Genomic DNA, 27844 nt, shown 5'->3' with positions numbered 1-27844 from the left:
GTCACCTGTTGCCATAGAGTTTATTAGGCTAGAGGAGACCTAAACTTCTAATGTGAAAAACAAGTGGGAGGGGGAAGACCCTTTAAAATATATCTGTCTGGCCTTGTGTGTCCATCACAGAGAGGCAGAAAAAGACACACATGAGTCGTTTCCCCTTTGCAGGTCTCCTTTCAAAGAAGCATGGGCCTTTGGTGCTCTGGGAGCATTCTACATTAGCAATGTAGCTGTTTGACAGCATGAGTTTGTCAATGGAAAATCAGGTTCTAGCTGGTTTGAGCACTTTGTTCCTGTCATGTCACAACATGCCCCTTATCAGCTTTGCTTGATTCAGCCTTGAAAGCTAGAACTGTCCTGGCAACCAGGACTGACCTCTCTCCAGGCCTGAGCTAGCAAGGGATGAGCAGAAAGAGACATGCTTTTCTTCCTTTTCATGCCAGGTCCATTTCCAGCTCAAACAAGACACACTAAAAGGGCCCACAAAGAAAAAGGCCCCAGCCACCAGCCTGAGCAGCAAAGTCCTTCAGAAGAAAGTAGTGCCGAGAGCAGCCCATAAGAAGACACAGAGATGAAGATGGCCCAATCAGCCAAGAACTGGAGGAGTCCTATGAAGTAGCTGAGATCGAGAACTCCAACAAGTGAATGTCCTAACATGCAGCATAACAAGCCCAAATTGCCTAGTTTATTAAATGCAGATATATTTAACTCCTGAGCAAATAGTGAACTCATTCAGAAAGAACTGCAGCAGTCTGAGTCTGAGAGCCCTTGGGCCAGTCAGTCTCTTTGTCTCCTACATCTCTAGATCTGTGTGTTTCCGGGCACGTACCTGGGCCCTTTACCATTGGACTGGCCTCAACAGGCCATACTAGAGGTTCAAATAGTAATGATTAGATCCGATTCTATTGGGAAGCAGGGGTGCTGAAACCATGTATTTGGGTTATTATTACTACTTCCAGCCAGGAGGTGCAGCAGCGCCCCTAGCACCCCTAGTTTGAGCACTTAGGTTCAGGCGCTGGGTTTGTGACACGAGTGGATGAACACTATTGCACTTGCAGGCTGTGGGAATGAATCCTGGCTCTAATGCTGTGGGTATGACTATTAGTCTGCGCCCCAAGGAGGCGGGTGTTAGGTGTGGACCCTGAAGCTGAGGGAAGGTCAGGCTGGTGGCTCCATGTGAAAGCAGTTAGTAATATGGCCAACTCTGTACATGGTTTGTGCCCATGAAAGTCTGGCTAATACTGGTTAGTGACCCCAGCAGCTAAGAGTTCATTGCCCCTGTACCAGATCTCATGTCATTGTTCTTTTGTTGTATGGATGGGACACTCTGTGTCTGTGTACCTGGCTTGGTTGGTTCCCTCCTTCCCAGCTCTCTACATAGTAGGATATCCCAGAGTGCACTACTCCATGAGGATTACTGAGCCACCAATGGGATGTAGCCGTCAAAAAGGCTAGTATGATCCTAGGATGTATCAGGCGAGGTGTTTCTAGTAGAAATAGGGAAGTATTCATGTCATTGTACAAAGCACTGGGGAGATCTCATCTGGAATATTGGGCAATTCTGGTCACTCTTGTTAAGAGAGAGTAATTCAGACCGGAACAGGTGCAGAGAAGAGCTACTAGAATGACCCAGGGAATAGAGAGTCTATCTTGTGAGAGGAGATTAAAAGAGCTGGGCCTGTTTAGTCTAGTTACATAAAATGAAGGCTGAGTGGGGAAAGGATAGCTTTTGTTAAATAGAGCAGGGGCGCAAACACCAGGTAGGGTGAGGAACTGTTTCAGCTAAAGGACAATGTTGGCACAAGAACCAAGGGCCCTGGGTAAATTTATTCTGGAATATAAAAGAAGTTTATTAACTAATAGATGAGCGAGGTTCAAGGAACAGCCTTCCAATAGGAGGAGTGGTGGCAAACAACTTAATGAGTGTTAGAGCAGAGGTTGGTCTAGCTATGAATAACATTATATAATGGGGTTGTCCATGATAGCAGGGCCTGGACTCAATGCCGCAGGATGCCCCTTCCAGTCTGATGTTTCATGAGCCGCTGATGCCACCCTGTGTGTATGACTACTGTGGGCTTTTCTCAGAGTGCACTGATATAAACCAAAGGAAGGGGTATCTTCAAATCAAGCCTGCCTGCCTTTCTGGAAGATATATGTTAGAAAACACAAACTATTGGGATCAATATAGGGGTTAAATTTAATGACCTGTGAGCTACAGAAGGGAAGACTAGCTGATCTAGTGGTTCCTTCTGGCATTAAACTCTGAGTCTATGAGTACATCTAAACTGCAAAAAAAGACCCATGGCAGCAAGTCTGAGCCTGGCTCAACTTGGGCTTGTAGGGCCCAAAATAGCGATATAGACAATGGGACTTAGGCTGGAGCCAGGCTCTGGAACTCGGTGAAAGGGGTGGGTGTCAGAGGCCAGGTTGCAGCCCAAGCAGGAATGTCTACACAGCTATTTTTAGCCCTATTGCATGAGCCTGAGTCAGTTGACCCAGGCTGTGAGACTCAGTGTTGCAGGTTTGTTGTTTTGGTTTTTGCAGTGTAGATGTACCCTCAGACGCTATGGACAGGCAGCCTGGGAGGCTTGGATTTACAATGTGCTCAACACATGTAGCTGTGGTGAGAAAAATAATGTTTGTCATAACTGGGTCCAATAAATCATGGCCCAGTCACAAAAACATGGTACTATTTGGTACTGCAGGCAGGGTTGTTACACCCTAGGGCACTGAGACACTGCTGGGTTCAGTTGGGATGCAAAAGCAGCAAAGACAAGACTCGATGTTTGTAGAGTAAAATACAAACAGGTAAAACATTTTTGGCATTCTTTAAATTAGGAAAAAAGGCACATACACAACTTTATCTTCCTTTTGTAGCTCAGTTTTATGGTCCTACTACAGGAGATCATACCTAAATCCAGTTCTGGTATCCCCTAGGAACTTGCCTTCTGTAGCATGCTGCTGAGGATACACAAAGCTGTGGGCCACTGTGTTACCTCTCTGCCTCAGCAACAGTGAGTTTTGCTGACGATTAGACTGTCAGCTCCCCGTCACATCAGCCTGTCTTCCCCACCAGCAAACTCCTCAAGGCTCTCCCGGCCCAGACCTCACCTAGCAAGTAACAGTCAGTGCACTCCAGCCCTCAAGCTCCTCAGATGTTTCCCTGCAATGCACAGCCCCTACCATGATGCATTCACAGAAGATACTAAGTTCACTGCTCTGTTGGAGTCAGTACATCACAGCTGATTAATTTAACTGGGTAAATACCCTTCAAACCCAGCACTGAATTGGGATGTAGGAAAATTAGAGAGTTTATTAATAAAAGAGCATGGCTTAAGTGATACAGTTAAAGAGATAAATGTAGAGATGGTTACAAGAAAATAAAGTGAAAAAACACATCTAAAACTTAATCTAGCAAGATACAGTCTGTTCAAGATGGCTTCTCTCAGCCCAGTATCCTTTTGTAGCTTTTTGCTGGCCAGCCTGGCCAGGACTCATCACAGAGATAAAATCACTTGTTTTCTTCATCTCCTAAAGTGAAAGATAAAGATGGATTCTCGCTCTGCCCCTTATGTTCCCACAGGGATATCTTTGTCTCACAAGTCAGGAAGGCCTCCTGAGCACTCAGTCTCTTATGTCTCTCTGGAGTGCAGGAGGCATGTTTCTCTGTCTTTGAGTATGGGCTCAGGATAATCCCTGCTGGTTTAGCTTGATGGCTTTGTGTACTGTTAATGTAACTGGAAGTAAACGCTTTGTCTAGGACAGACCTTCTTACCACCTTTATCTAGGCTAGGCTGTCTGGTCTTAAACCATGTTCTAATAACCTCATGCAGAGGGAATTGATAACTTCCCATATAACATTAACACAGGCACTTTACAATATTAATAACCAGCGTGTTACTAGCTTTCATACCATACCTCACAGGGTGTATTTTGTACAAAAATGTTTGCAGTAAGGTGTGAATACAGGGGTGCCTAGGGTCACACATCCCATCTTCATTCTTTCTATTTCTCTCCTTACCTCAGACCTATCCAGAGACATTCTCAAACTGTCTTGCAAACTCCTCCTCTTTCCCAGGTGTCTCTTGGTCTCATCTCCATCACTCCTGATCCACCCAACAGCCCACCACATGAGCCCTATTCAGCATCAGTACTCTCAGGGAGAAATCCCTCCTTGGCTCTGGTCTTCTCCCACACAAACCACTGACTCCCTGCCTTACTGGGCTGCAGCGAGCAACTCCACTTCAAACCTCTATGGGCTTCCAGATGCTTCTTCCCTACAATGTCTCCTCCTGAGAAAGGACCGTGGCTCAGGCCTAGAAAGAGGTGGTCACTTTTATATTGTCTCTGTTGCCTGGAGGACACTGGGTAGGAGCACATAACTACGTCCATTTGTGAAAGTGATTTCATGCTGACTGCCCACACTGGGGTGGGGGAGGCATACAGGTTAGTTTCCCACTTGTAGCCAAGGCTGGATTCAGGTTCTCTATGCTCTCCTCCTTGAGGCTGAGAGAAAGCAAGGAAGAGGCTGAGCCATTCAACCGCTCTGTATTTAACATCGCCTTCCCAAGCCAAGTCTGGCTGCCTCTCCCCATATTCTTGTCTCTTCTTATTTTCAGCCAGATTTTTTCATAAGAACCTGTCAGCCATTGATTGTAAACAAACATTCATGTATGAAAAGTGTTTAAACTGAGTGCACAGGGAGAGGTCCACCTCTTGGCCTATCCGGCAGCCTATGGCCCTTGTTGCATGTAGCATGATTGGGGTATATTTGTCTGTCTGTTGGTGTAATTCAGAATGCAGGCTATTTGCGGCAGGGCCTATGGCTTCCTCTAGTTGTCCAGAACTGACACCACTCAGTGAATAATAACCAGGCATCAAAGTGTTAGCTGGACATGTTACTGGTCCCCATTAGCTGCAGAATGAGAGCACACTCATCACCCTCTTGTGCCGCTGGAAAGTGTAACAGAAAAAAGTATTTGTCTGTCTTGCTTTTCAATTTCAGCAAGATCCAGGGATTCCTTTGCAGCTCTGCATTTGGAACAGGGCTGCACGTCCTAGAGGACTTGCTGATTTCACCTGCCCATGGCCTGTCTTCACTCTAGGTAGAGATGCATGCAGTACTATAGTCCTGGGTACAGAGGCCCTTTCATTATAAAACTGTTCCCATGAGTGTGTAACTTTCTGATGGAATCTGCCTCAGAACTGGAATTCGTCCTGTTTATTCTCAGCCCAGTGAGGAATAATTTGTGTGTGGACAGTTTGGCAGAGATCCATTTGGCTCTTTTTGAGTTATCCATATGTGGGGAAAAAATGGTTACAAAATGTTTCCACTGTGTTCAGCCATTGCTCACTTAAACCTGCTGTCACATAGCCTCAATGTGCTGGAAAACGTGTGGGCTAGAAATGACATTGTTAAATGTATACAGCTAATGTGACCAGCTGTCCCGATTTTATAGGGACCGTCCTGATATTCAGGGCTTTGTTTTATATAGGCACCTATTGCCCCTCTACCCCCGTCCCAATTTTTCCACACTTGCTATCTGGTCACCCTATATACAGCACAAGGTTTTCCACTAATTTTGGGAGGCAGTTCCAGTTAAAAGAGTTGATAGTGTTGGATCTAGCTGGGTCAGGGTCTTTTAATAATTAGTAATTAATTAATAAATAAATAATAGTAATAACCCTAGTAGCACTTCACATCTTCCAAGTGCTGTAGCTAATTCACCCCTCAACCCTTCTAAAAGGAGGATCAATATTTTAGGTTGGGAGCTTTTCAAGGCAGGGAGTCTGTCATCCTCCCTGCATGAGAAATTGGGAGCTATATGAGAGAGGGGGAGAATTATTTCAGCTGAGACTGTGAATTTGCAGCTCTGTACATGTGACGCATGCTTCTTTTCTGTAGACTTGGTGGTCCATAGTGGAGGGAGTTTCAAGTAGCTGAGGTAAAAGGAAATGAAGGCTGCCTGGCTGGGGATTGCAGCAGAGATGGCCTCAGGGCAGTGGCTGAATCACAGAGATGGCCATGGAGGATGTGAAAGACATCAGGACAGTGGCATTCATGGGCAACACAGTGGGATAGGAAAAGTCAAATATAGAGACGTGAGTGAAAAGGGGAGAGTAAAATCTGCCTAGTGAGGGAGAAAGGAAGCAGCTGAGAATTTCTTAGGGCTAAAAATATAAAAGTATTCTTTAAACTTGCAACTCTTCTTCGAACACTGGAGGGGCTGGGACCAAAGTTAGGTAAGGAGTGAATTGGGAATGGACATGGCAAAGAGAAGAGGAGAGAAGCCAGAGCTATTGAGGTGAATAATAACAAATCACAGTACGAAAAGCAGGATGTCTGCCTGTGTGACTGCACCCTTTCCTCACTCAGGGGCCAGGAGAACGATTACAGAATGAGTAAGGTTTCAGAGTAGCAGCCGTGTTAGTCTGTATTTGCAAAAAGAAAAGGAGTACTTGTGGCACCTTAGAGACTAACAAATTTATTAGAGCATAAGCTTTCGTGAGCTACAGCTCACTTCATTGGATGAAGTGAGCTGTAGCTCACGAAAGCTTATGCTCTAATAAATTTGTTAGAATGAGTAAGGAGAAGAGAAGCTGGAAGACGCTTCTGAATTGTAAGTTGCTTGCTGATATAATTAGCTATAGGTAAGGCTAAGATTTTGTTATGGATATCTTTAGTAAAAGTCACGGATGGGTCATGGGCAATAAAGAAAAATTCACAGAAACCCGTGACTTTTACTGAAAATATCCCTGACAAAATGGAGCGCTCAGCTGTGGGGTCCCCACACCGTCTCCAGAGTTTGGGCAGCTGCGGGTACTGCTCCGAGCTCTGGGGGGCCCCCATTGCCCATGGGGGCTTGGAGCTCCAGGGTGCCCTGCTGCCCCGAGCTCTGGGGGGGTCCCCGCGGCAGATGGGAGCTGTGTGTGTGTGGGGGGGGGGCTGCTGCCCATAGTGACCAGGAGCTGTGGCTGCAGGGTGACCTTGCAGTTCCTGGCCAACAGGGCTGAATTCACGGAGATTGCTGGAAGTCACAGATTCCATGACTTCCGCGATTTCCATGAAAAAATCATAGCCTTAGCTATAGGCTGCAATCCAATAGGAGCCAAGGCAGATGGAAGGGAGCACTTGGAGCTGAGGAAATGTTATGAAGGTTAGTTCCCAGAAAGGACCCGTTTTTCCATAAGGGGATACAGAGTTTGGTTTCAGAGTAGCAGCCGTGTTAGTCTGTATTCGCAAAAAGAAAAGCAGTACTTGTGGCACCTTAGAGACTAACAAATTTATTAGAGCATAAGCTTTCGTGAGCTACAGCTCACTTCATCGGATGCATTTGGTGTTTGTGCATATGTTTATCCATTGGTACTGTTTGCTATGATGTGCTGTCTGCACACACAGCCCATCTTTATCTCCCTTATTCTTTGTATTTTCCATATTGTTGTTATATAGTGTAACAAACTTGTGGCCACCTGCCACATAGCTGAACATTCATGATTGTGGGTCAGATAATGTCTTTATTGGACCAACTTCTGTGGGTGAGAGCCCAGGCTCTGGCATCCTCCCTCCTCATGGCCTGTTAGAGTTGGGGCTCCAGGCCGAGCCTGAACATCTACCTGGAATTGTACAGCCCTGCAAGCCTGTGTCAAATGACACAGGCCAGCCCTGGGTGTTTAATTGTAGCGTAGAAACTCCCAGGGGAAGGGAATAGCGTGGAACGCTGGGTTCTGGGATCTGTCTCAGCTACGCAGGGGCAGCACTCAGCCAGAAGGTGGGGATGTTACTGAACTGAAATAAAACAGCAGGGCTGGGCAGCTGCTGCTCTTGAAGCCAAAGGTTCGATTTAAAAGGAGCCAAGATTGATCGCAGGAGTGAGAGACCTGGCAGGTCAACTCTGGGGAAGTGACTGAGTCTCACACTGGTCTGTGCCAGGCCATGACCTGTTGCTGCAATGGATCATCTGTGCTAGGTCTGGGACCAGTTCCACTGCCCATGTAGATAGGACAAAGCCAAGTGCAGCCCACAACAGAGCATGTGAGTGAGACACATTCCCCCACAAGCTTGCAACGCTGCTGGAGCTAGGGTGCACCCACCTTTCCCCTAAGGATCACCATGGATCAGCTCCCCCATGTCAGGTGCATGGTAGGTGTTTGTGTCCATGTGCCTGTCTGTGTCAGCTGTATGGTGACAGGGGCTCTGTGTCCCCGTCTATGTGGCATGTGTCTTTGTGCTGTTGGGGGAGGGAGGATGTAAGTTTATGCCCCGTGCCATCCCCATGCAGGGGGCTGCATGTCATGAGCCTCTGTCCTGTGTAGGGTGTCACTGTGCCCCATGGCTATGTAATGGGCTGTGCATCAATGTCTGTGAGTGGTGTGACTCTGTGAGGTGTCCCTATGTCTGGGTCCATGTCCCTGTATCTGTGCAGAATGTCCTGTGTCCATGTCTGTGAGGGGTGTCCCTGTATCCATTGGGGAGGGGCGGGAGAAGGGGTTGTGTCCACTTCTTTGTGTCCGTGCAGGGTGTCCCTTTGTCAGCATCCCCGTGTCCATGCAGGGTGTCCCATGCCCATGTCGCCATGCTGGATGTCCTATGCCACGTGTCCCCATGTCCATGTGGGGTGTCCCATGCTGCATGTGCAGTGTCCCGTGTCTGTCTCCACGCCCGGGGGAGTACCCCTGTCCCCAGGACTATGCAGGGTGTCCGTGTCCCCGGGGCCATGCGGGGTCCTAGGTCAGTGTCCCGGCAGGGTGTCCCTGTTTCCCTGGCTCTGGGTCGGTGCGGGGGTGTCCTACATCCACGAGGCGGGTTGCTTTGTGCCCCGGGGGGGGCCGGGGCTGGGCGGCCAGAAGGGCCCGTCCCGGTCCAGCCCGACGCCCCCGGCTCCGAGCGGGAACCGCCCCGAGTCTCGGCTCCCTCGGGCGGGCGGGGCCGGGCCGGTGACGCGGCCGGGCGGGGCTCCGGGCCGGGGGCGGAGGCGGCAGCGGCAGCGGCCAGCGGCAGCGGGACGTGGAGGGGCCGGAGCGGCCCGGGGAACAGGTAGGAACCGGGGCCGGGCCGGGAGCCGTCGGGTCTCAGCCGCTCCCGCAGAGCGAGCGCCCCGAGACCCCGCCTCAGCACCCCCGAGACCCCCATTGCGCCCCATTCCCCTCGTCCCTCCCACCCCCCCGCCCCGTCCCCCCATGATCCCACATTGCACCCCATTGCCCCTCGTCCCTCCCGCCACCCCCGCCCCACCCCCCATGGCCCCCGAACCCCCCCATGGCCCCCCATTCCCGCCGACCCCCTCGTCCCTCCCGACCTCCCCATGGGCCCCTGAACCGCCCCATGGCCCCCCATTGTGCCCCATTCCTGCCAGCCCCCTAATCCCTCCCGCCACCCCCCCATGGCCCCCCATTGCTGCCGACCCCCTCGTCCCTCCCGCCACCCCCTGCCCCGACCTCCCCATGGCCCCCTAAACCGCCCCATGGCCCCCCATTGTGCCCCATTCCTGCCAGCCCCCTAATCCCTCCTGCCACCCCCTGCCCCGACCTCCCCCGGCCCCCTGAACCCCCCCATGGCCCCCCATTGCGCTCCATTCCCGCCAACCCCCTCATCCCTCCCACCACCTCCTGCCCTGACCCCCCATTGCGCCCCATTCCCGCTGGCCCCCTCGTTCCTCCCGCCACGCCATACCCGACCCCCCATTGCGCCCCATTCCCGCCGGCCCCCTCATCCCTCCCGCCACGCCATACCCGACCCCCCATTGCACCCCAATCCTGCCGATCCCCTCATCCCTCCCACCACCCCCTGCCCTGACCCCCTCCCCCCTGAACTCCCCTGATGGCCCCCCCTTTCCTGCCGACCCCCTTATCCCTCCCGCCACCCCCTGCTCCGACCCCCCCAGCCTCCTGAACCACCCTCATGGCCCCCCATTTTGCCCCATTCCCGCTGACCCCCTCATCCCTCCCGTCACCCCCTGCCCCAACCCCACGGCCCCCTGAACCCCCCTCATGGCCGCCCATAGCTCACGAAAGCTTATGCTCAAATAAATTTGTTAGTCTCTAAGGTGCCACAAGTCCTCCTTTCCTTTTTTGCGAATACAGACTAACACGGCTGCTACTCTGAAACCTGTTATATCCACTGGATCCCCCGATCCACATGCTTGTTGACCCCCTCAAAGAATTTTAATAGATTGGTGAGGCCTGATTTCCCTTTACAAAAGCCATGTTGACTTTTCCCCAACATATGGTGTTCATGTATGTGTCTGACAATTCTGTTCTTTGCTACAGTTTCAACCAGTTTGCCCAGTACTGAAGTTAGGTTACCGACCTGTAATTGCCAGGATTATCACTAGAGACTTTTTTAAACATTGGTGTCACATTACCTATCCTCCAGTCATCTGGCACAGAAGTGGATTTAAATGATAGATTACATACCACAAAAAGAAAAGGAGGACTTGTGGCACCTTAGAGACTAACAAATTTATTTCAGCATAAGCTTTTGTGAGCTAAGGTGCCAGAAGTACTCCTTTTCTTTATACCACAGTTAGTAGTTCTGCAATTTCACATCTGAGTTCCTTCAGAATTCTTTGGTGAATGCCATCTGGTCTTGGAGACTTATTACTGTTTATCAGTTTGTCCAAAACCTCCTCTAAAGGCACCTGAATCTGGGACAGTTCCTCAGATTTGTCACCTAAAGAGAATGGCTCAGGTTTGGGAATCTCCCTCACATTCTCAGCCATGAAGACCAATGCAAAGAATTCATTTAGTTTCTCCACAATCACCTTATTGTCCATGTGTGCTCCTTTAGCATCTCGATCGTCCAGGGGCCCTCCTGGTTGTTTAGCAGCTTCCTGCTTCTGATGTGCTTAAATGTTTTTTTGCTATTACTTTCTGAGTCTTTGGCTAGCTGTTCTTCATGTTCTTTTTGGCCTTCCTAATTATATTTTTATGCTTCATTTGCCAGAGTTTATGCTCCTTTCTATTTTCCTCACTAGGATTTAACTTCCACTTTTTAAAGGATACCTTTTTGCCTTTCATTGCTTCTTTTACTTTGTTGTTTAGCCATGGTGGCACTTTTTTGGTTCTCTTACTATGTTTTTTAATTGGGGTATACATTTAAATCGAGCCTTTATTATGGTGTCTTTAAAGAGTTCCCATGCAGCTTGCAGGGATTTGGCTTTTGGCACTGTACCTTTCAATTTCTGTTTTACTAACATCCTCATTTTTCTGTAGTTCTCCTTTCTGACATTAAACGCGACTGTGGTGGGCTGCTGTGGTGTTTTTCCCACCACTGGGATGTTAAATTTAATTATGTTATGGTCACTATTACCAAGCAGTTCAGCTATATTCACCTCTTGGACCAGATCCTGTGCTCCGTTTAGGACTAAATCAAGAATTGCCTCTCCTCTTGTGGTTTCCAGGACTAGCTGCCTGTCTCGAAGAAGCAGTCATTTATCTCTGCATCCCTACCTGAGATGACATGTACCCAGTCAATATGGGGATAGTTGAAATCCCCCATTATTACTGAGATTTTTATTTTTATAGTCTCTGTAATCTCCCTGAGCACCATCCTGGCCAGGTGGTCAGTAGTATATCCCTACTTGTTTGTTCTTATTATTCAAGCCTGGAATTACTATCCATAGAGATTCTATGCTACAGTTTGGTTCATTTAAGGTTTTTACTTCATTTGACTTTAGTTTTATTTCACATATACCTTTCTTAATAGTTCCTAACCTTCTGTTAACCTTTTTGACCGCTGCTGCTCATTGAGCTGAAGTTTTCAGAGAACTATCCACAGTGACTCCAAGACTCTTACTTGAGTGGTAACAGTTAATTTAGACCCCATCATTATATATGTGCAGTTGGTATTAGTTTTTTTCCAATGTGCATTACTTTGCACTTATCAATGTGGTATTTCATCTGTCATTTTGTTGCTCAGTCACCCAGTTTTGTGAGATCCCTTTGTGATTCTTAGTTCAATCCAAAGGTCATTCCAATCCTGAATAATACCGTATCATCTGCAAACTTGTCTCTTCACTGTTTACCTCCCTTTTTCAGATCATTAATAATATTTTGAACAGCACAGGTCCCAATACAGATCCTTGGGGGACCCTGTTGTTTACCTCTTGCCGTTGTGAAAACTCACCATTGTTTTCTGTCTTTTAACCAGTTACTGATCCATGAGAGAACCTTCCCTGTTGTCTCATGACTACTTAGTTTTCTTATAAGCCTTCAGTGAGGGACCTTGTTAGAAGTTTTCTGAAAATCCCAGTGCGCTATATCATCTGGATTATCCTTATCCACATGCTTGTTAACCACTCAAATAATTCTGATAGATTGGTGAGGCATGATTTCCCTTTATAAAAGCCATGCTGACTTTTCCCCCAACAAATTGTATTTATATATATATGGGGTGGGCAAACTTTTTGGCCTGAAGGCCACATCTGGGTGGGGAAATTGTATGCAGGGCCTTGAATGTAGGGCTGGGGCAGGGGGTTGGGGTGTGGGAAGGGGTGTGGTGTGCAGGAAGGGGCTCAGGGCAAGGAGTTGGGGTGCAGCAGGGGGTTAAGGTGTGAGGTGCAGGAGGGGTTCAGGATGTGGGCTCTGGCCTGGCGCTGCTTACCTTGAGTGACTCCGGGGTGGCAGTGGCACGCAGCAGGGCTAAGGCAGGCTCCCTGCCTGCCCTGGCTCCATACTGTTCCTGGAAGTGGCCCGCATGTCCGGCAGTGACTCTTGGGGGTGGGGTGGGGTGGGGTGAGGCAGGTGGCACAGTGCCCTCCCCTGTGGATACTACTCCTGAAGCTCCCATTGGCCGTCGTTCCCTGTTCCTGGCCAATGGGAGCTGCGGGGAGCTGTGTCTGCAGGCGAGAGCAGGGCATGGAGCCCTCTTCCTCCTTTCCACTCACCCCAGGGTGGCAGGGATATGGTGCTGGCTCCTTCCAGGAGTGGCGCGGTGCCAAGGCCAGCAGGGAGCCTGCCTTAGCCCTCCTGCGCCATGGGGCTGGCAATCCTGTAGGCCGGATTGAAAGCCCTGACAGGCTGCATCTGTAGTTTGCCCTCCCTGATCTATATGTTGATAATTCTGTACTTTACTGTAATTTCTACCAATTTGCCTGGTACTAAAGTTAGGCTTGCGTCCTGTAATTGCCAGGATCATCTCTGGAGCCCTTTTAAAAAATCAGTGTTACATTTAGTTACCTTCCAGTCATCTGGTACAATGACTTGTTTCAGTGATAGTTTACATACTAGAGTTAATAGATCTGCAATTTCATATTTGAGTTCCTTCAGAACTCTTGGGTGACTACCATCTGATCCTGGTGATATATTAGTGCTTAATTTATCAATTTGTTCTAAAACATCTTCTAGTGATGTATCAGTTTGGAATAGTACTTCAGATCTGTCACCCAGAAAGAATAGCTCTGAGGTATGTATCTTCCCCACATCCTCTGCCATGAAGACCAATGCAAAGAATTAATTTAGCTTCTCTGCAATGGCTTTGTCTTCCTTGAGTGATCCTTTAGCATCTTGGTCTAGTCGCCCTAATGTCTGTTTGACAGACTTCCTGCTTCTCATGTACTTAAAAAATTCTTACTGTTAATTTTTGCATCTTTACCATGTTGCTTCTCAAATTCTTTCTTTACCTGCCTTTATTACACTTTTACACTTAACCCACCAGAGTTTGTGCACCTTCCTATTATCCTCACTAGGATCTGACTTCCAAATTTTGAAGGATGCCTGTTTGCTGTAGACAGCCTCCATTGTTCTGCTTTCTAGCCATGATGGCGTTCTTTTGGTCCTCTCATTGTTTTTCTGATTTGGGATATACATTTAGTCTGAGCCTCTGTTATGATGTTTTTTGAATAGTCCCCATGCTTGCTGGCATTTAACCCATGTCACAGCTCTTTTTAATTTCCATCTAACAAGCCTCCTCAGTTTTGTGTAGTTCCCCTTTTTAAAGTGAAATGTTACTGTTGTGTGGGTTTTGGTATTATCCCCCCATACAAGGATGTTACATTTAATTACACTGTGGTCACTATTACTGAGCTATTATGTAATCACTATTACATCTGTGATATGGGTCCAGCAGCAAAGGTGGGTGAAGCTGAGGCATGCAGAGATTATGCTTGGGGGTTTAGTATGACGGTGTGAGTCATACAGCTGTTGTTTGTGGGTGAAATCCTGGCTCTGTTGAAATCAATGGCAAAATTCCCATTGATTTCAGTGGGGCCAGGATGTCACCCTCCAAGTGTCTCATAGCTACTGCTCCCAGAGGGCTTGGCATACTAACTGCACAGTTAATACCCACCTTAGTTTGTTAGGAAGACTGGAATTAGGATTACAGATACATGGAAGCTCTGATTTAATGGTGCTCTGTGCCAGATCTGCCTGTGCTACTGGTAGGTCTGGCAGAGTAAATTCTGGTGGTCTGGGGAACATCGTCGATGTGGTGACGGTGTCAGAAGTAGTAAAGCTATCAAACAGGCAGGACGCTGAGAGGAACTCTCCATTTGTACAGCTAACGATATAGGCCTGATTTTAAAACCTGGCCTCTCTGCACCCACAGTTTGCTGCCCAGAGACATACACGTATAAATGACCTCAGTTGTGCCATACATTTAAGGAGACTGGGTTGAGCAATGTCCAAGCCTGGGATTGCTGCTTTAGGCAGTATTGTCACTGTTACTCCATCTGCAGCATAAACCTTGCCTTGTAAACACTATGGGCATGTGGCCCAGCTGTCAGGTAAAGCCATGAATGCTGCAGAGCACTGCCTTTATAATTCCTGTATAGAGCACTCTTGGCAGAGGGCCATCTGGCCTAGGGATTTTGATCTTCTGGGGACATGTCCACACAGTGAGTGGCAGCAAGCGTGGAGCCTGGCTCAGGCTAGCTGTGTAAATGTAGCATAGGAAAGGGGATGGGCTCAGTCTGTACAGCTGTTTTTAGTGCCCTAGTGTGAGCCTGGCAACTGGGGCGCTGGGATTTGCTGCTGTGGGCTCTGTGGACATACCCATGTGATCTGAGTTCCAATGGCCAGGGGGCTGTTCTGGGGTAAACCAGCAGGAGGGACCTGTATTTTGTGGCACTTGGTATTGACCTAATAGCTTATGAGAGAAAATAACTCCAGGGAGAGACAGGAGGGCAGCACAGCGGCTCCTAACTGTATAAACCCAGGGGCAGATGCTGGGGCCTCTGGGTGCTGCTGTGATACAAACATTGAACAATGTTATTTTGCTTGTCAGTAATTTGGGCCTGCCCTCTCTACCAAGCAGAAACACTAAGCCTGAGGCCTCAGAGTTCAAAGGTAGGGTTGGTGCTGTGTGCATCCTACGAGGGGGCTGAGGCCTTGTTGGTGTTGGGGAGAGGGGTACAGATGGGCAGACCCCCTCCAGTTGAGAGACCGGGTGCAGGTTTCACCCCGTGGGTGTAACTTGGCTAACGTTGTCATTCTACTAAATCTCCTTTGTTTCATAGGGAAGCATGGGTTCAAGCATAGGGAGGGACAGAGGCATCTTACTTTATAGATGAGCTGAGCTGAGCGGCAAAAGGTGCCACCTTGATCAGCTCCTGAGGGGGTGCCTTATGAGAGCTGCAATCAGAGCAATGGAAGCAGGCACCTCCTGCACCACCTCTCCCTGCTACAGCGTGTCTGACAGAGTGATGCCAAAGCTGATGCATTATACTTCACATGCTCTAGCCTTTCCTTGTGCAAGCACCTTCTCCTCTACAGCTCCTGACATCTAGAGCTGCCTCGCTGTACTCTTTTCTAGTTCCTATCCTGTCCTCATCTCTGTAGTATCTAAGTGCCTTCCAGTCATTCATTAAGCAATGTGACTTTACACCTGTCATGTGAGGTTTGCCATGTTTCCATGGCTTTCAAATTTCTGCTGAAAAGGACCACTCTCCTGCCCCCCACTTGCCACTGCCTCTCTCTCCTGGGCTTCTGTTACAGTCTCTGTCTTTACCTCTGACAAAGATAGGAGAGAGAGTGTCTGTCCTACACAACTCTCCTAAATACAGTCACTTTGTACCATACGGCACAATCTCACCCCATCTACTCCTCCTTACTCACTTTCCTGCTTCCTATTGTGCTGTGTATCACATTTCAACGTCTTGTCTGCACTTTCAGTGCAGAAACTGCCTACATCTCTGAGCTGGCTGGTGTCCGCTTCCCACACCCCCTGTTCTGCCAATGACAGCAGCTGTAGTTGTCTCAATTTTTGTCTCCAGTGCGTCTTGTAACCTTCCAAGATCTTTTTGTCATCAAATTCAAAGCTCTTCTATAAACCTGCTTCTGAAATAGTTTACAAAAGGAGCCTGTTTGCAGTTTAATTACAGGTGGCCTACAAAGGGATTTGAAAGGATTGGGCTTGGGCTCTTGTGTGATGGAGAGGGCAGCCCAAAGGGGTTTTGTTCTCATTTATTTGTTTCCAGTTTTTTTTAACATGAAAAATATTATGACTATAAAGAAATATGGCTTTGTTGGAGGATCAGTGGAAGGCCTCAGAGGTATTTTGTTGAGCTCTTTGTGCCTTAGTTTTATTTTACCTTATCTATTAACAGAAACAACAAAAAACACCTAGACTAGAAATCTTCTCTTTCAGCACAGGTTTTCTATGTTGTTTTGTGAGGTCATCATGTATGCAAGCTACCCTGTCTCCACAGAATCCTCCAGCCTTGACAGTACTTAAGTACTGGAAAAACAAGCAGAATTTTATTGTATTTATTTTTACAGAACCTTTTCGGGATCCTATGTCTATCATAAAAGGGAAAAAATGGCACAAGTTGAGTTTTTTTCCTTTGCAGGTTCCTGTTGAAACAAGTAGCATTAACCATCCTGTTGAAGGGCAGCTGGGGATAGTTTATTTTGTGGAAGTGTCGGTCACAGCTCTGTAGCAAAGGGTGGGTGAAGATTTCTCTCTGAAGTTTGGCTCAGATCCCTCTGTATCTCTCACATGTTAATGATTTAATTGAGTCTCCACATCTAGCACATGCTCTTCAGGGATAGTTGGACTTTTTATAATATTGTTATGGTAAAATATTTGCTCACTCTTGCAGGGGAAACACTTAGAAATACCTTTCTCTAAGATTTTTCTCCAACAGCCTCAATTCCCCACCCCCAATTAAAATACCAGGGTCCCCACAAATTGCAAAGTTTCATGTATGTGTCTTTCTCCCTCACATGTCTCTGAGAGAGGCCACTGTTTAAACTGTGCAATTATGTTTAACCTACAAGGTGTTATTCCCTGTTATGTACAGGTATTTGTTCATGAGAGCACCCCGATGTGCCATGTGCTTTCCAGATATTCAAGAAGGAAGGAGAGTCCCTGCCCTGAGAAGCTCAAAGTTTAGAGATTGACCAAAGCCAGGGAAGGGAAGTAACAGAAAGTGATTGTTATACAAACCGTCAAGATTTGCTGTGGACAGCACAGTTCTGTTTGTTATAGCTGAATGAATATCACCAAAGAAAAGCCAGAGGAACTGCCCAGCCTGTTAGCTACTTCTGTGCATCGACATGACTTCCCTGGTTCCTGGCTACAGCTGCTCTCCCCACATGCCTCTGTGATCCTCCATTCACTGGACTTAACGTTTATTTTTAATAGTTAAATATTAATAAAAATGGACACTGATAAAACTAAGTTGTTTAAAACTTTGGCAGGGGTTAAGGGAGTGGGGAGATGTGGCGGGGCATGAAACTAGTGAGTCTGGCTGAGCAAGGGAGCTGGAGAACTGGTGTGGGCAGCATGGCTGTGTGACCTCATTGTGCTGAGCTCAGAGTTCAGTGTGTGACTGGGATGTGTACACTGTGGACGGCTCTATGAAAGGACTTTGTAAAGAAGATGATGTGTGTGAGTATACTTGCTGCCTTATGCTTGGCTTGGAAGTTAATGTTGCCTTAACTAGTTGTTTCCTACATTTCCAGTGATTGTGTCACTTGAAAATGTATTTGAGCAAAATTATAAAAGCTTTTTGCTAGAGGGTATAATATATAATATAATTACTTGTATTCCAGTACCACCTAGCAGCCCAGCCAAAAGCAGGCCCCAAGTGAGCTAGGAGCTTACAAACTGAGTAAGAGACAATCCTTGCCCCAAAGAGATGACAGTCTCAATAGACAATGCTGACAAATGCCCCAGATCACACAGCAGAGCTAGAAATAGAAGCCAGTTCTCCTGACTCTCATTCCAGTGCCCCATCCACTGGACTATGCTGCTTCCCAATGGACTCCATCTAAAATCTAAATGAAGGGCAAGCAATTAGAATTAGAAGTGCTCTTGCAACTGTAATTCATATTGCAGGGGCTCTAATACCCTATCAACCTCCAGTGATCCCTTTACACAGCTGCCTTGTCTCTTAAGTACTGGGGCCCCATGTGTCTGTGAGTGTGTTAGTCTTCCAGCAAAAACAGGGTAGATAAAACCCATATTTCCAATGTACAAAAAACTCCATTAATTTTATCTACATACATCCTAAAGAGGCTAAAAACGGCACAAATTCATTTCATCATCCTCTTTCGGATCACCCTCCCTCTGAGTAGTGGCTTCTTTGAGTAAGGGTCTAACATTCATTTTCTCCCTTGCCTTTCCCCAAAAATGGTGAATCCATTAATGAAAATTTCTTATCTGGCCTCATTTCAGATGCAAGGAGAGAGGCTGAGGGATGTGGGAAATGGATCTGAAATCTATGAGTCACTGTGCAGCAGAAACGTGACAAAGTCTCCACTAACCCTTTCCGCTGTATAACCTGGTTTGGTCCTGTCTGGACAGATGGCACCAAACAACATTATAATCAGGTTAAAAGCTGCTGTGCTTTGCTTCAAGTGTCTACTTTCTGATCCCGCACTGGCTGGTCTGGCTGAAAGGACAGACGGATTTGTTGCTCCGGTCCCGGGAGTGGGGGTGGGGAGTGCCTAGACAGGGTCAGTTAATTGCCTAGCTTTCTCCTCATATTCATACAGGGGGCCCCAAGCCTGCCTGGGACAGGTATCTTGCTGCTGTTGGGCTGAGTCAGGAATTCTGTGCTCTGTTTCAGCCCTGACCTCTGCTAGGGTGAAGTCTCCATGTTTGTTCAGTCCTGGGCCTTCCCTTCCTCTCCTGCCCTGCCTTGAAGGGATTACCCAGCTCTGAGGTGAGAGGGGAATAGTGCTTGGCCAGAAGTCAGGGATGGTGACTCATTGCAGATATCAGGCAGAGTGCAGCTCTCTCTAGAATCTGCTTTTCCTGCTGGTGTGTCGGGCACAAAGAGGAGGCTCTTGGGCGGAAGCTTGGGGGAGTTTTGTTTTAGAGGTTTAGATTCTCTAACATCTTCGTTAATGATTTGGATGATGGGATGGATTGCACTCTCACCAAGTTCACGGATGGCACTAAGCTGGGGGGAGAGGTAGATATGCTGGAGGGTAGGGATAGGGTCCAGAGTGACCTAGATAAATTGGAGGATTGGGCCAAAAGAAATCTGATGAGGTTCAACAAGGACAAGTGCAGAGCCCTGCACTTAGGATGGAAGAATCCCATGCCCTGCTACAGGCTGGGGACCGACTGGCTAAGTGGCAATTCTCCAGAAAAGGACCTGGGGATTACTGTGGACGAAAAGCTGGATATGAGTCAACAATGTGCCCTTTTTGCCAAGAATGCTAATGGCATATTGGGCTGCATTAGTAGGAGTATTGCCGGCAAATCAAGGGAAGTGATTATTCCCTTCTATTCAGCACTGGAGAGGCCATATCTGGAGTATTTCATCCAGTTTTGGGCCCCCCACTACAGAAGGGATGTGGACAAATTGGAGAGAGTCTAGCGGAGGGCAACGAAAATGATTAGGGGTCTGGAACATGTGACTTATGAGGAGAGGCTGAGGGAACTGGGCTTGTTTAATCTTCAGAAGAGAAGAGTGAGGATGGATTTAATAGCAGCCTTCAGCTACTTGAAGGGGGGTTCCAAATAGGATGGAGCTAGGCTGTTCTCAGTGATGGCACTTGACAGAACAAGAAACAATGGTCTCAAGTTGCAGTGGGGGAGGTCTAGGTTGGATATTAGGAAAAACTATTTCACTAGGAGGGTGGTGAAGCACTGGAATGGGTTACCTAGGGAGGCGGTGGAATCTCCTTCCTTCGAAGTTTTTAAGGTCCGGCTTGACAAAGCCCTGGGGAATGATTTAGTTGGGGTTGATCCTGCTTTGAGCAGAGGGTTGTACTAGATGACCACCTGAGGTCTCTTCCAACCCTAATCTTCTATGATTCTACCAACAGCCCAGCCTGAAAGAAGCTGAGAGTCATCTTCTGGTTGAGAATTTGAAAGTGGAAAGCAATTTGGGAGAAAGTGATCATGAAATGGTAGAGTTCATGATTCTAAGGAAATGGTAGGAGGGAGAACAGCACAATAAAGACAATGGATTTCAAGAAGGCAGACTTTAGCAAACTCAGGGACTTGGTAGGTAAAATCCCATGGGAAGCAAGTGTAAGGGGAAAAACAACTGAAGACAGTTGGCAGTTTTTCAAAGAGACATTATAAAAGGCACAAGAGCAAACTATCCCACTGTGTAGGAAAGACAGGAAGTATGGCAAGAGACCACCCTGGCTTAACCAGGAGATCTTCACTGATCTAAAACTCAAAAAAGAGTCCTACAAAAAGTGGAAACTTGGTCAAATTACAAAGGATGAATATAAACAAATAACACAAGTATGTAGGGACAAAATTAGAAAAGCCAAGGCACAAAACAAGATCAGACTAGCTAGGGACATAAAAGGAAACAAGAAAACATTCTACAAATACATTAGAAGCAAAAGGAAGACCGAGGACAAAGGAGGCCTGTTACTCAACGAGGGAGGAAAAACAATAACAGAAAATGTGGAAATGGCAGAGGTGCTTAATGACTCATTTGTTTCGGTTTTCACCAAGAAGGTTGGTGGTAATTGGATGTCTAAAATAATGAGTGCCAGTGAAAATAAAGTAGGATCAGAGTCTAAAATAGGGAAAGAACAAATCAAAAATTACTTAGATAAGTTAGATGTCTTTAAATCACTAAGGCCTGATGAAATGCATCCTAGAATACTCAAGGAGCTGACTGAGGAGATATCTGAGCCCTTAGCAATTATCTTTGAAAAGTCATGGAAGACGGGAGACATTCCAGAAGACTGAAAAGGGCAAATATAGTGCCCATCTATAAAAGGGGAAATAAGGCAAACTGGGGAATTACAGACCAGTCAGCTTAACTTTTGTACCCGGAAGATAATGGAGCAAATAATTAAGCAATCAATTTGGAAACATCTAGAAGATAATAAGGTGATAAATAATAGTCAGCATGGATTTGTCAAGAACAAATCATGTCAAACTAACCTGATAGCTTTCTTTGACAGGGTAACAAGCCTTGTGGATATGGGGGGAAGCAGTAGATGTGGTATATCTTGATTTTAGTAAGGCTTTTGATACTGTCTCGCATGACCTTCTCATAAACAAACTAGGAAAATGCAACCTAGATGGAGCTACTATAAGGTGTGTGCATAACTGGTTGGAAAATCCTTCCCAGAGAGTAGTTATCAGTGGTTCACAGTGATGCTGGAAGGGCATAACGAGTGGGGTCCCACAGGGATTGGTTCTGGGTCTGGTTCTGTTCAGTATCTTCATCAGTGATTTAGATAATGGCATAGAGAGTACACTTATAAAGCTTGTGGACGATACCAAGCTGGGAGGGGTTGCAAATGCATTGGAGGATATGATTAAAATTCAAAATGATCTGGACAAACTGGAGAAATGGTCTGAAATAAATAGAATGAAATTCAATCAGGACAAATGCAAAGTACTCCACTTGGGAAGGAGCAATCAGTTGCACACATACAAAATGAGAAATGACTGCCTAGGAAGGAGTACTGCGGAAAGAGATCTGGGGGGTCATAGTGATCACAAGCTAAATATGAGTCAACAGTGTAACGCTGTTGCAAAAAAAGCAAGCATCATTTTGGGATGTATTAGCAGGAGTGTTGTAAGCAAGATACAAGAAGTCATTCTTCCGCTCTACACATGGTGGTGATTAGGCTCCAACTAGAGTATTGCGTCCAGTTCTGAGCGCCACATTTCAGGAAAGATGTGGACAAATTGGAGAAAGTCCAGAGGAGAGCAACAAAAATGATTAAAGGTCTAGAAAACATGACCTATGAGGGAAGATTGAAAAAATTGGGTTTGTTTAGTCTGGAGAAGAGAAGACTAAGAGGTGACATGATAACAGTTTTCAAGTACATAAAAGGTTACAAGGAGGAGGAAGAAAAATTGTTCTTGTTAACCTCTGAGAATAGGACAAGAAGCAATGGGCTTAAATTGCAGCAAGGACGGTTTAGGTATTTAAGAGCAGGTTAGACAAACACCTGTCAGGGATGGTCTAGATAATGCTTAGTCCTGCCTTGAATGCAGGGGACTGGACTAGATGACCTCTTGAGGTCCCTTCCAGTTCTATGATTTCTTCTAGATATGAGTTTGCAGCAGGTGGTCAGCAAGCAGGCACTCCTGGGGTGAGACAAGGCCAAGGTCCTGGAAAAATTAATAATACATCTGAGTCTTGTTATGGAACAAGCAGAGGTGAAAGTAAGCTGGTACGCTCCAGTATGGCTTACTGGCAAGAGCCTGTGCGCCACAGCAGGGCAGATCGGCTTCCCCAGGTGGCAATTTAAATTGCCGCCAGAGCGCTGCTGCCAGAGCCCTGGGGAAGCGGCCTGGGGGGCTCCTGCCGCAGCTACCGCCCTGGGTCCTTTAAATCATCCCTGGAGCCTGCTGGAGCCCTGGGGTAGTGATGGCAGGGCTCTGGTGTCTATTTAAAGGTCCCGGGGCAGTAACAGCGGGCAGAGCCCCGGGCTCTTTAAATCGCTGTCCGAGCCCCCGGCTGCCACTACTACCCTGGGGCTCCAGCAGGGGCCTTAGTGGCGATTTAAAGGGCTCGGGGCTCCCACTGCCGCTATCTTCCGGAGCTCTTTAAATCGACACCCGAGCCCTGCTGCTGGAGCCCTGGGGTAGTGGCAGCCAGGGCCTCCAGCAGTGATTTAAAGGGCCAGGTGCTTCCGGTTGCCACTACTGCAGCGGAGCCCTGGGCCCTTTAAAGCTCCTCCAGAGCCCCGGGCCCTGGGGTAGCAGGGGCAGTCGGGAGCCCCCGGGGTTCCGATGGTGATTTAAAGGGCCTGGGGCTCCGCTGTGGTAGTGGCAGCTGGAGCCCTGGGCCCTTTAAATCCCTTCCGAGCCCCGGGGCTCCCAGCCGCCTCTGCAGCTGGCAGCTCCGGGTTGATTTAAAAGGCTCCGGGCTCCCAGCTGCTGCTACCACAGTCCCAGCCCCGAGCCCTTTAAAACTTGATTTAAAGTCCCCACCTCTTCCGGTAGAACCCTAAGTCCTTTAAGTTACTTTCACCCCGGGAACAAGTAAACTTCACAGGTTGCTTTGCTGCCTTCAAACAGATGAGCACGTTGACTGAGCCCAGAGAGAGAGAGACATACAACAAATACTCCTGTGTTCAGGGAAGAGTCCCAGCGCATTCCAGAAAAGGGACAGCTTTTCCCAAATGCTGAGACCTGAAGTTCCATGGTGCTTGCAAAGGTGTAGTTTGCAATGCTGCAAAACTTAGTGTGCAAAGAAATAGCATTACTTCTGGAAGCCCCAGTGAGATATCTGATGTAAATGGGAATAAGAGCAGGAAGGGCTTGGTGCTGCCTAGTGATGTGCACAATCTTTGCTCAGATTCTCCAGAAATCCTGGGAGCAGTTTTTGGGCTCATAACTCCCCCATTCAATGGCTCCTGTAACCCAGGAGAAAATTGTTAGCAGATAAGAGTTTGAACTGTGATGAGACCAAATTGTTACTTAATTGAAAATATGAACTTCCCCCCAGCTCCCTTAGACTTCTCATGTTATTAGTTTGTCACATTTTACCATTCCCCTGAAATCCTGGCTTTGCTCTTCCCAAGGAGCTGTTACTTTAACCCTTTTTATGGGTTCCTCAGCAGCTGGGTGAGAACACCCCTCTTTCCTCGCACAGCTGAGGGAAACATGAGATGGCTGGGATTTTATTGGCAGCTTTGGCAGTTGTTTCATGCTTCCTTAAATTGTGGGCGCTCTCTTCGAAGATCTTGTTTGAATAAATATGTGTTAGTGGATCAGGCATGATGTGCAGAGCAACACTCACCCCCAGTGTCACTTGGAGGTTGAGCAGAGGAGTGCAAGTTGACTTTCTCCCAGGCATTCCCCTTTCATAGCACAGCTCCGCCGTGTGGTGGTCTATCTTTTCAGTGATTCAGCCCTCCAGACAGGTCACATTTTCAAGTCCACTCCTTTTGGGATATATATAATGAGTCCAGTAATGGGGAGGTCTTTAGGATTAAGCAAGATATTCAGGGCTTCCCCCTTGGGTTGGGGTCTCATGGTCCTGGACCCTTGTATCTTCATAGTCTGCCCCCATCTAGGTTCCCCCAAGGGATAGACTTCCATAGTTATCCCTCTTGAGGGGTTGGTAGGGGAGCCCGGACCATCCTCTACACTAAGCTCCAATCCAGAGCCCAGCTGAGTCCTGCACCCTAGGTGGCTATGTGGCTGCCTTCTTGGATCACTTCCTACCACTCACCTCTCTTTCCACAGGGTAAAATAAATTTCTAAACACACAAATCAAGTCTCTGACCTTCAAAGAGTCACAAGTCCCTTCTTTGTAAGCTTGGTCAGTCACTATCATAGAAATGTGGGACTGGAAGGAACCTCAATAGATCATATGATCCAATCCCTTGCACTGAGGAAGGACTCGGTATTATCTAGAGACCATTAGTGACAGGTGCTTGTCTAACCTGTTCTTAAAAGCTTCCAATGACAGAGATTCCACAACCTTCCTAGGTAATTTGTTCCAGTGCTTAACTACCCTGACAGTTAGGAAGTTTTTTCAAATGTTCAACCTAAATCTCCCTTACTGCAATTTAAGTCCCATTACTTTTTGTCCTATCCTCAGAGGTTAAGGAGAACAATTTATCACACTCCTCATTGTATTGACATTGTATATATTTGTATATATCATGTTCCCCCTTCTGTCTTCTCTTCTCCAAACTAAACAAATGCTGTTTTTTCAATTTTTCCTTGTAGGACATGATTCCTAGAACTGTAATCATTTTTATTCTCTCCTCTGGACTTTTTCAGTTTGTCCACAACTTTCCTGAAGTGTGGTGCTCAGAACTGGACACAGTACTCCAGTTAAAGCCTTATCAGTGCTGAGCAGAGCAAAAAAATTACTTGTGGTATCTAGTGTACTACACTCCTGCTAGTACATCCCAGAATGTTGGTCTCTTTTTTGCAACAGCATTACATTGTTGAATCATATTCATTTTGCAATCTGCTATAACTCCCAGATCCTTTTCTGCAGTACTCCTTCCTAGGCAGTCATTTCCCATTTTGTATGTGTAATTCTAATTCTGTCCTCCAAAGTACTTGTAACCCCTCCCAGCTTGGTATTGTCCACAAACTATATAAGTGTACTCTCTATTCCATTATACAAAATATTTATGAAGATATTGAATAGAACCGGCCCGAGGATAGATCCTTGCCGGTCCCCACTTGATATTCTCTTCAAGCTTGACTGTGAACTGTTGATAGCAATCCACACAAAGATGGACTACAAGCCGTCAGGAACAGTATCCCCGATAATGTCACGGCAAACCTGGTGGCTGAACTTTGTGACTTTGTCCTCATCCATAACTATTTCACATTTGGGGACAACGTATACCTTCAAATCAGCGGCACTGCTATGGGTACCCGCATGGCCCCACAGTATGCCAACATTTTTATGGCTGACTTAGAACATCGCTTCCACCGCTCTTGTCCCCTAATGCCCCTACTCTACTTGCGCTACATTGATGACATCATCATCTGGACCCATGGAAAAGAAGCCCTTGAGGAATTCCACCATGATTTCAACGATTTCCATCCCACCATCAACCTCAGCCTGGACCAGTCCACACAAGAGATCCACTTCCTGGATACTATGGTGCTAATAAGCGATGGTCACATAACCACCATCCTATACCGGAAACCTACTGACAGATATTCCTACCTACATGCCTCCAGCTTTCACCCAGACCACACCACACTATCCATTGTCTACAGCCAAGCTCTACGATACAACTGCATTTGCTCCAACCCCTCAGACAGAGACAAACACCTACAAGACCTCTATCAAGCATTCTTAAAACTACAATACCCACCTGGTGAAGTGAAGAAACAGATTGACAGAGCCAGAAGAGTACCCAGAAGTCACCTACTACAGGACAGCCCAACAAAGAAAATAACAGAACGCCACTAGCCATCACCTTCAGCCCCCAATTAAAACCTCTCCAACGCATCATCAAGGATCTACAACCTATCCTGAAGGACGACCTATCACTCTCACAGATCTTGGGAGACAGGCCAGTCCTTGCTTACAGACAACCCCCCAACCTGAAGCAAATACTCACCAGCAACCACACACCACACAACACGGCTGCTACTCTGAAACAACAGAACCACTAACCTAGGAACCTATTCTTGCAACAAAGCCCGTTGCCAACTGTGTCCACATATATATTCAGGGGACACCATCATAGGGCCTAATCACATCAGCCACACTATCAGAGGCTCATTCACGTGTACATCTACCAATGTGATATATGCCATCATGTGCCAGCAATGCCCCTCTGCCATGTACATTGGTCAAACTGGACAGTCTCTACGTAAAAGAATAAATGGACACAAACCAGATGTCAAGAATTATAACATTCAAAAACCAGTTGGAGAACACTTCAATCTCTTTGGTCACTTGATTACAGACCTAAAAGTAGCAATTCTTCAACAAAAAATCTTCAAAAACAGACTCCAAGGAGAGACTGCTGAATTGGAATTAATTTGCAAACTGGATACAATTAATTTAGGCTTGAATAGAGACTGGGAGTGGGTGGGTCATTACACAAACTAAAACTATTTCCCCATGTTTATTTTCCCTCTCCACCCCCCACTGTTCCTCAGACATTCTTGTCAACTGCTGGAAATGGTCAACCTTGATTATCACTACAAAAGGCCCCCCCCCAGCTCTCCTGCTGGTAATAGCTCATCTTAAGTGATCACTCTCTTTACAGTGTGTATGGTAACACCCATTGTTTCATGTTCTCTGAGTATATAAATCTCCCCACTGTATTTTCCACTGAATGCATCCGATGAAGTGAGCTGTAGCTCACGAAAGCTTATGCTCAAATAAATTTGTCAGTCTCTAAGGTGCCACACGTACTCCTTTTCTTTTTGTGAATACAGACTAACACGGCTGATATTCTGAAACCTCTGAAACCTCTGATAACTAGTTACTCTCTGAGTATGTTTTTCCAACCAGTTGTGCACCCACCTTATAGGAAGTTCTTCTATGCTATATTTACCCAGTTTGCTTATGAGAAGGTCATTTGAGACCGTATCAAAAGCCCTACTAAAGTCGAGATATATCACATCTGTTGCGTCCCCCCATCCACAAGGCTTCTAGGTCCTTATAAATTGATTGTTTGATTATTTGCTCCATTATCTTTCCGTGTACTGAAGTTAAGCTAACTGGTTTGTAATTCCCTGGGTTGTCCTTACTCCCCTCTTTACAGATAGGCACTATGTTTTCCCTTTTCCAGTCCTCTGAGATCTCTCCCGTCCTCCATGAATTCTCTGAGATAATCACTAATGGCTTAGAGATCTCTTCAGCCGGTTCCTTAAATATCGTAGGGATGCATTTCATCAGGCCCTGCTGACTTGAAGACATCTAACCTGTTTAAGCAATTCTTAACTTGTTCTTTCCCTATTTTAGACACAGATCCTACCCCATTGACACTGATGTTCACTATGTTAGTCATCCAATCTCTGCTGACC

At 46.9% G+C, this 27844-nt stretch overlaps 2 protein-coding genes across 5 annotated transcripts in view; both read left to right on the top strand.

Moving 5' to 3' along the window:
* The window catches only part of CPN1 (carboxypeptidase N subunit 1), a 42775-nt gene extending 39889 nt beyond the window's left edge, over positions 1–2886 (top strand). Inside the window, exons 9-10 of one of the 2 annotated variants that reach the window (XR_006282557.1) lie at positions 438–635; positions 2872–2886. Coding sequence is in view for 1 of the 2 variants with exons in the window: in XM_038408234.2 (XP_038264162.1) it covers positions 438–569 (132 nt within the window). In the remaining variant the exon portion in view is untranslated. Of the gene's footprint in view, positions 1–437; positions 703–2871 lie in introns of those variants that run through there. The other variant, XM_038408234.2, reaches the window with a different exon arrangement.
* A 6060-nt stretch (positions 2887–8946) lies between these two features.
* Positions 8947–27844, top strand: part of LOC119858198 (dynamin binding protein) — an 81594-nt gene continuing 62696 nt past the window's right edge. Inside the window, exon 1 of one of the 3 annotated variants that reach the window (XM_038408223.2) lies at positions 8947–9028. The gene's annotated coding sequence lies outside the window, so the exon portion shown is untranslated. The remainder of the gene's footprint in view (positions 9029–27844) is intronic. The other 2 variants (XM_038408227.2, XM_038408224.2) reach the window with 2 other exon arrangements.

This window comes from Dermochelys coriacea, chromosome 7 (assembly GCF_009764565.3).
Source record: "Dermochelys coriacea isolate rDerCor1 chromosome 7, rDerCor1.pri.v4, whole genome shotgun sequence".
Lineage (NCBI taxonomy): Eukaryota > Metazoa > Chordata > Testudines > Dermochelyidae > Dermochelys > Dermochelys coriacea.
The sequence above is the reverse complement of the archived record's forward strand: the minus strand, read 5'-3'. Positions and strand labels throughout refer to the sequence as shown.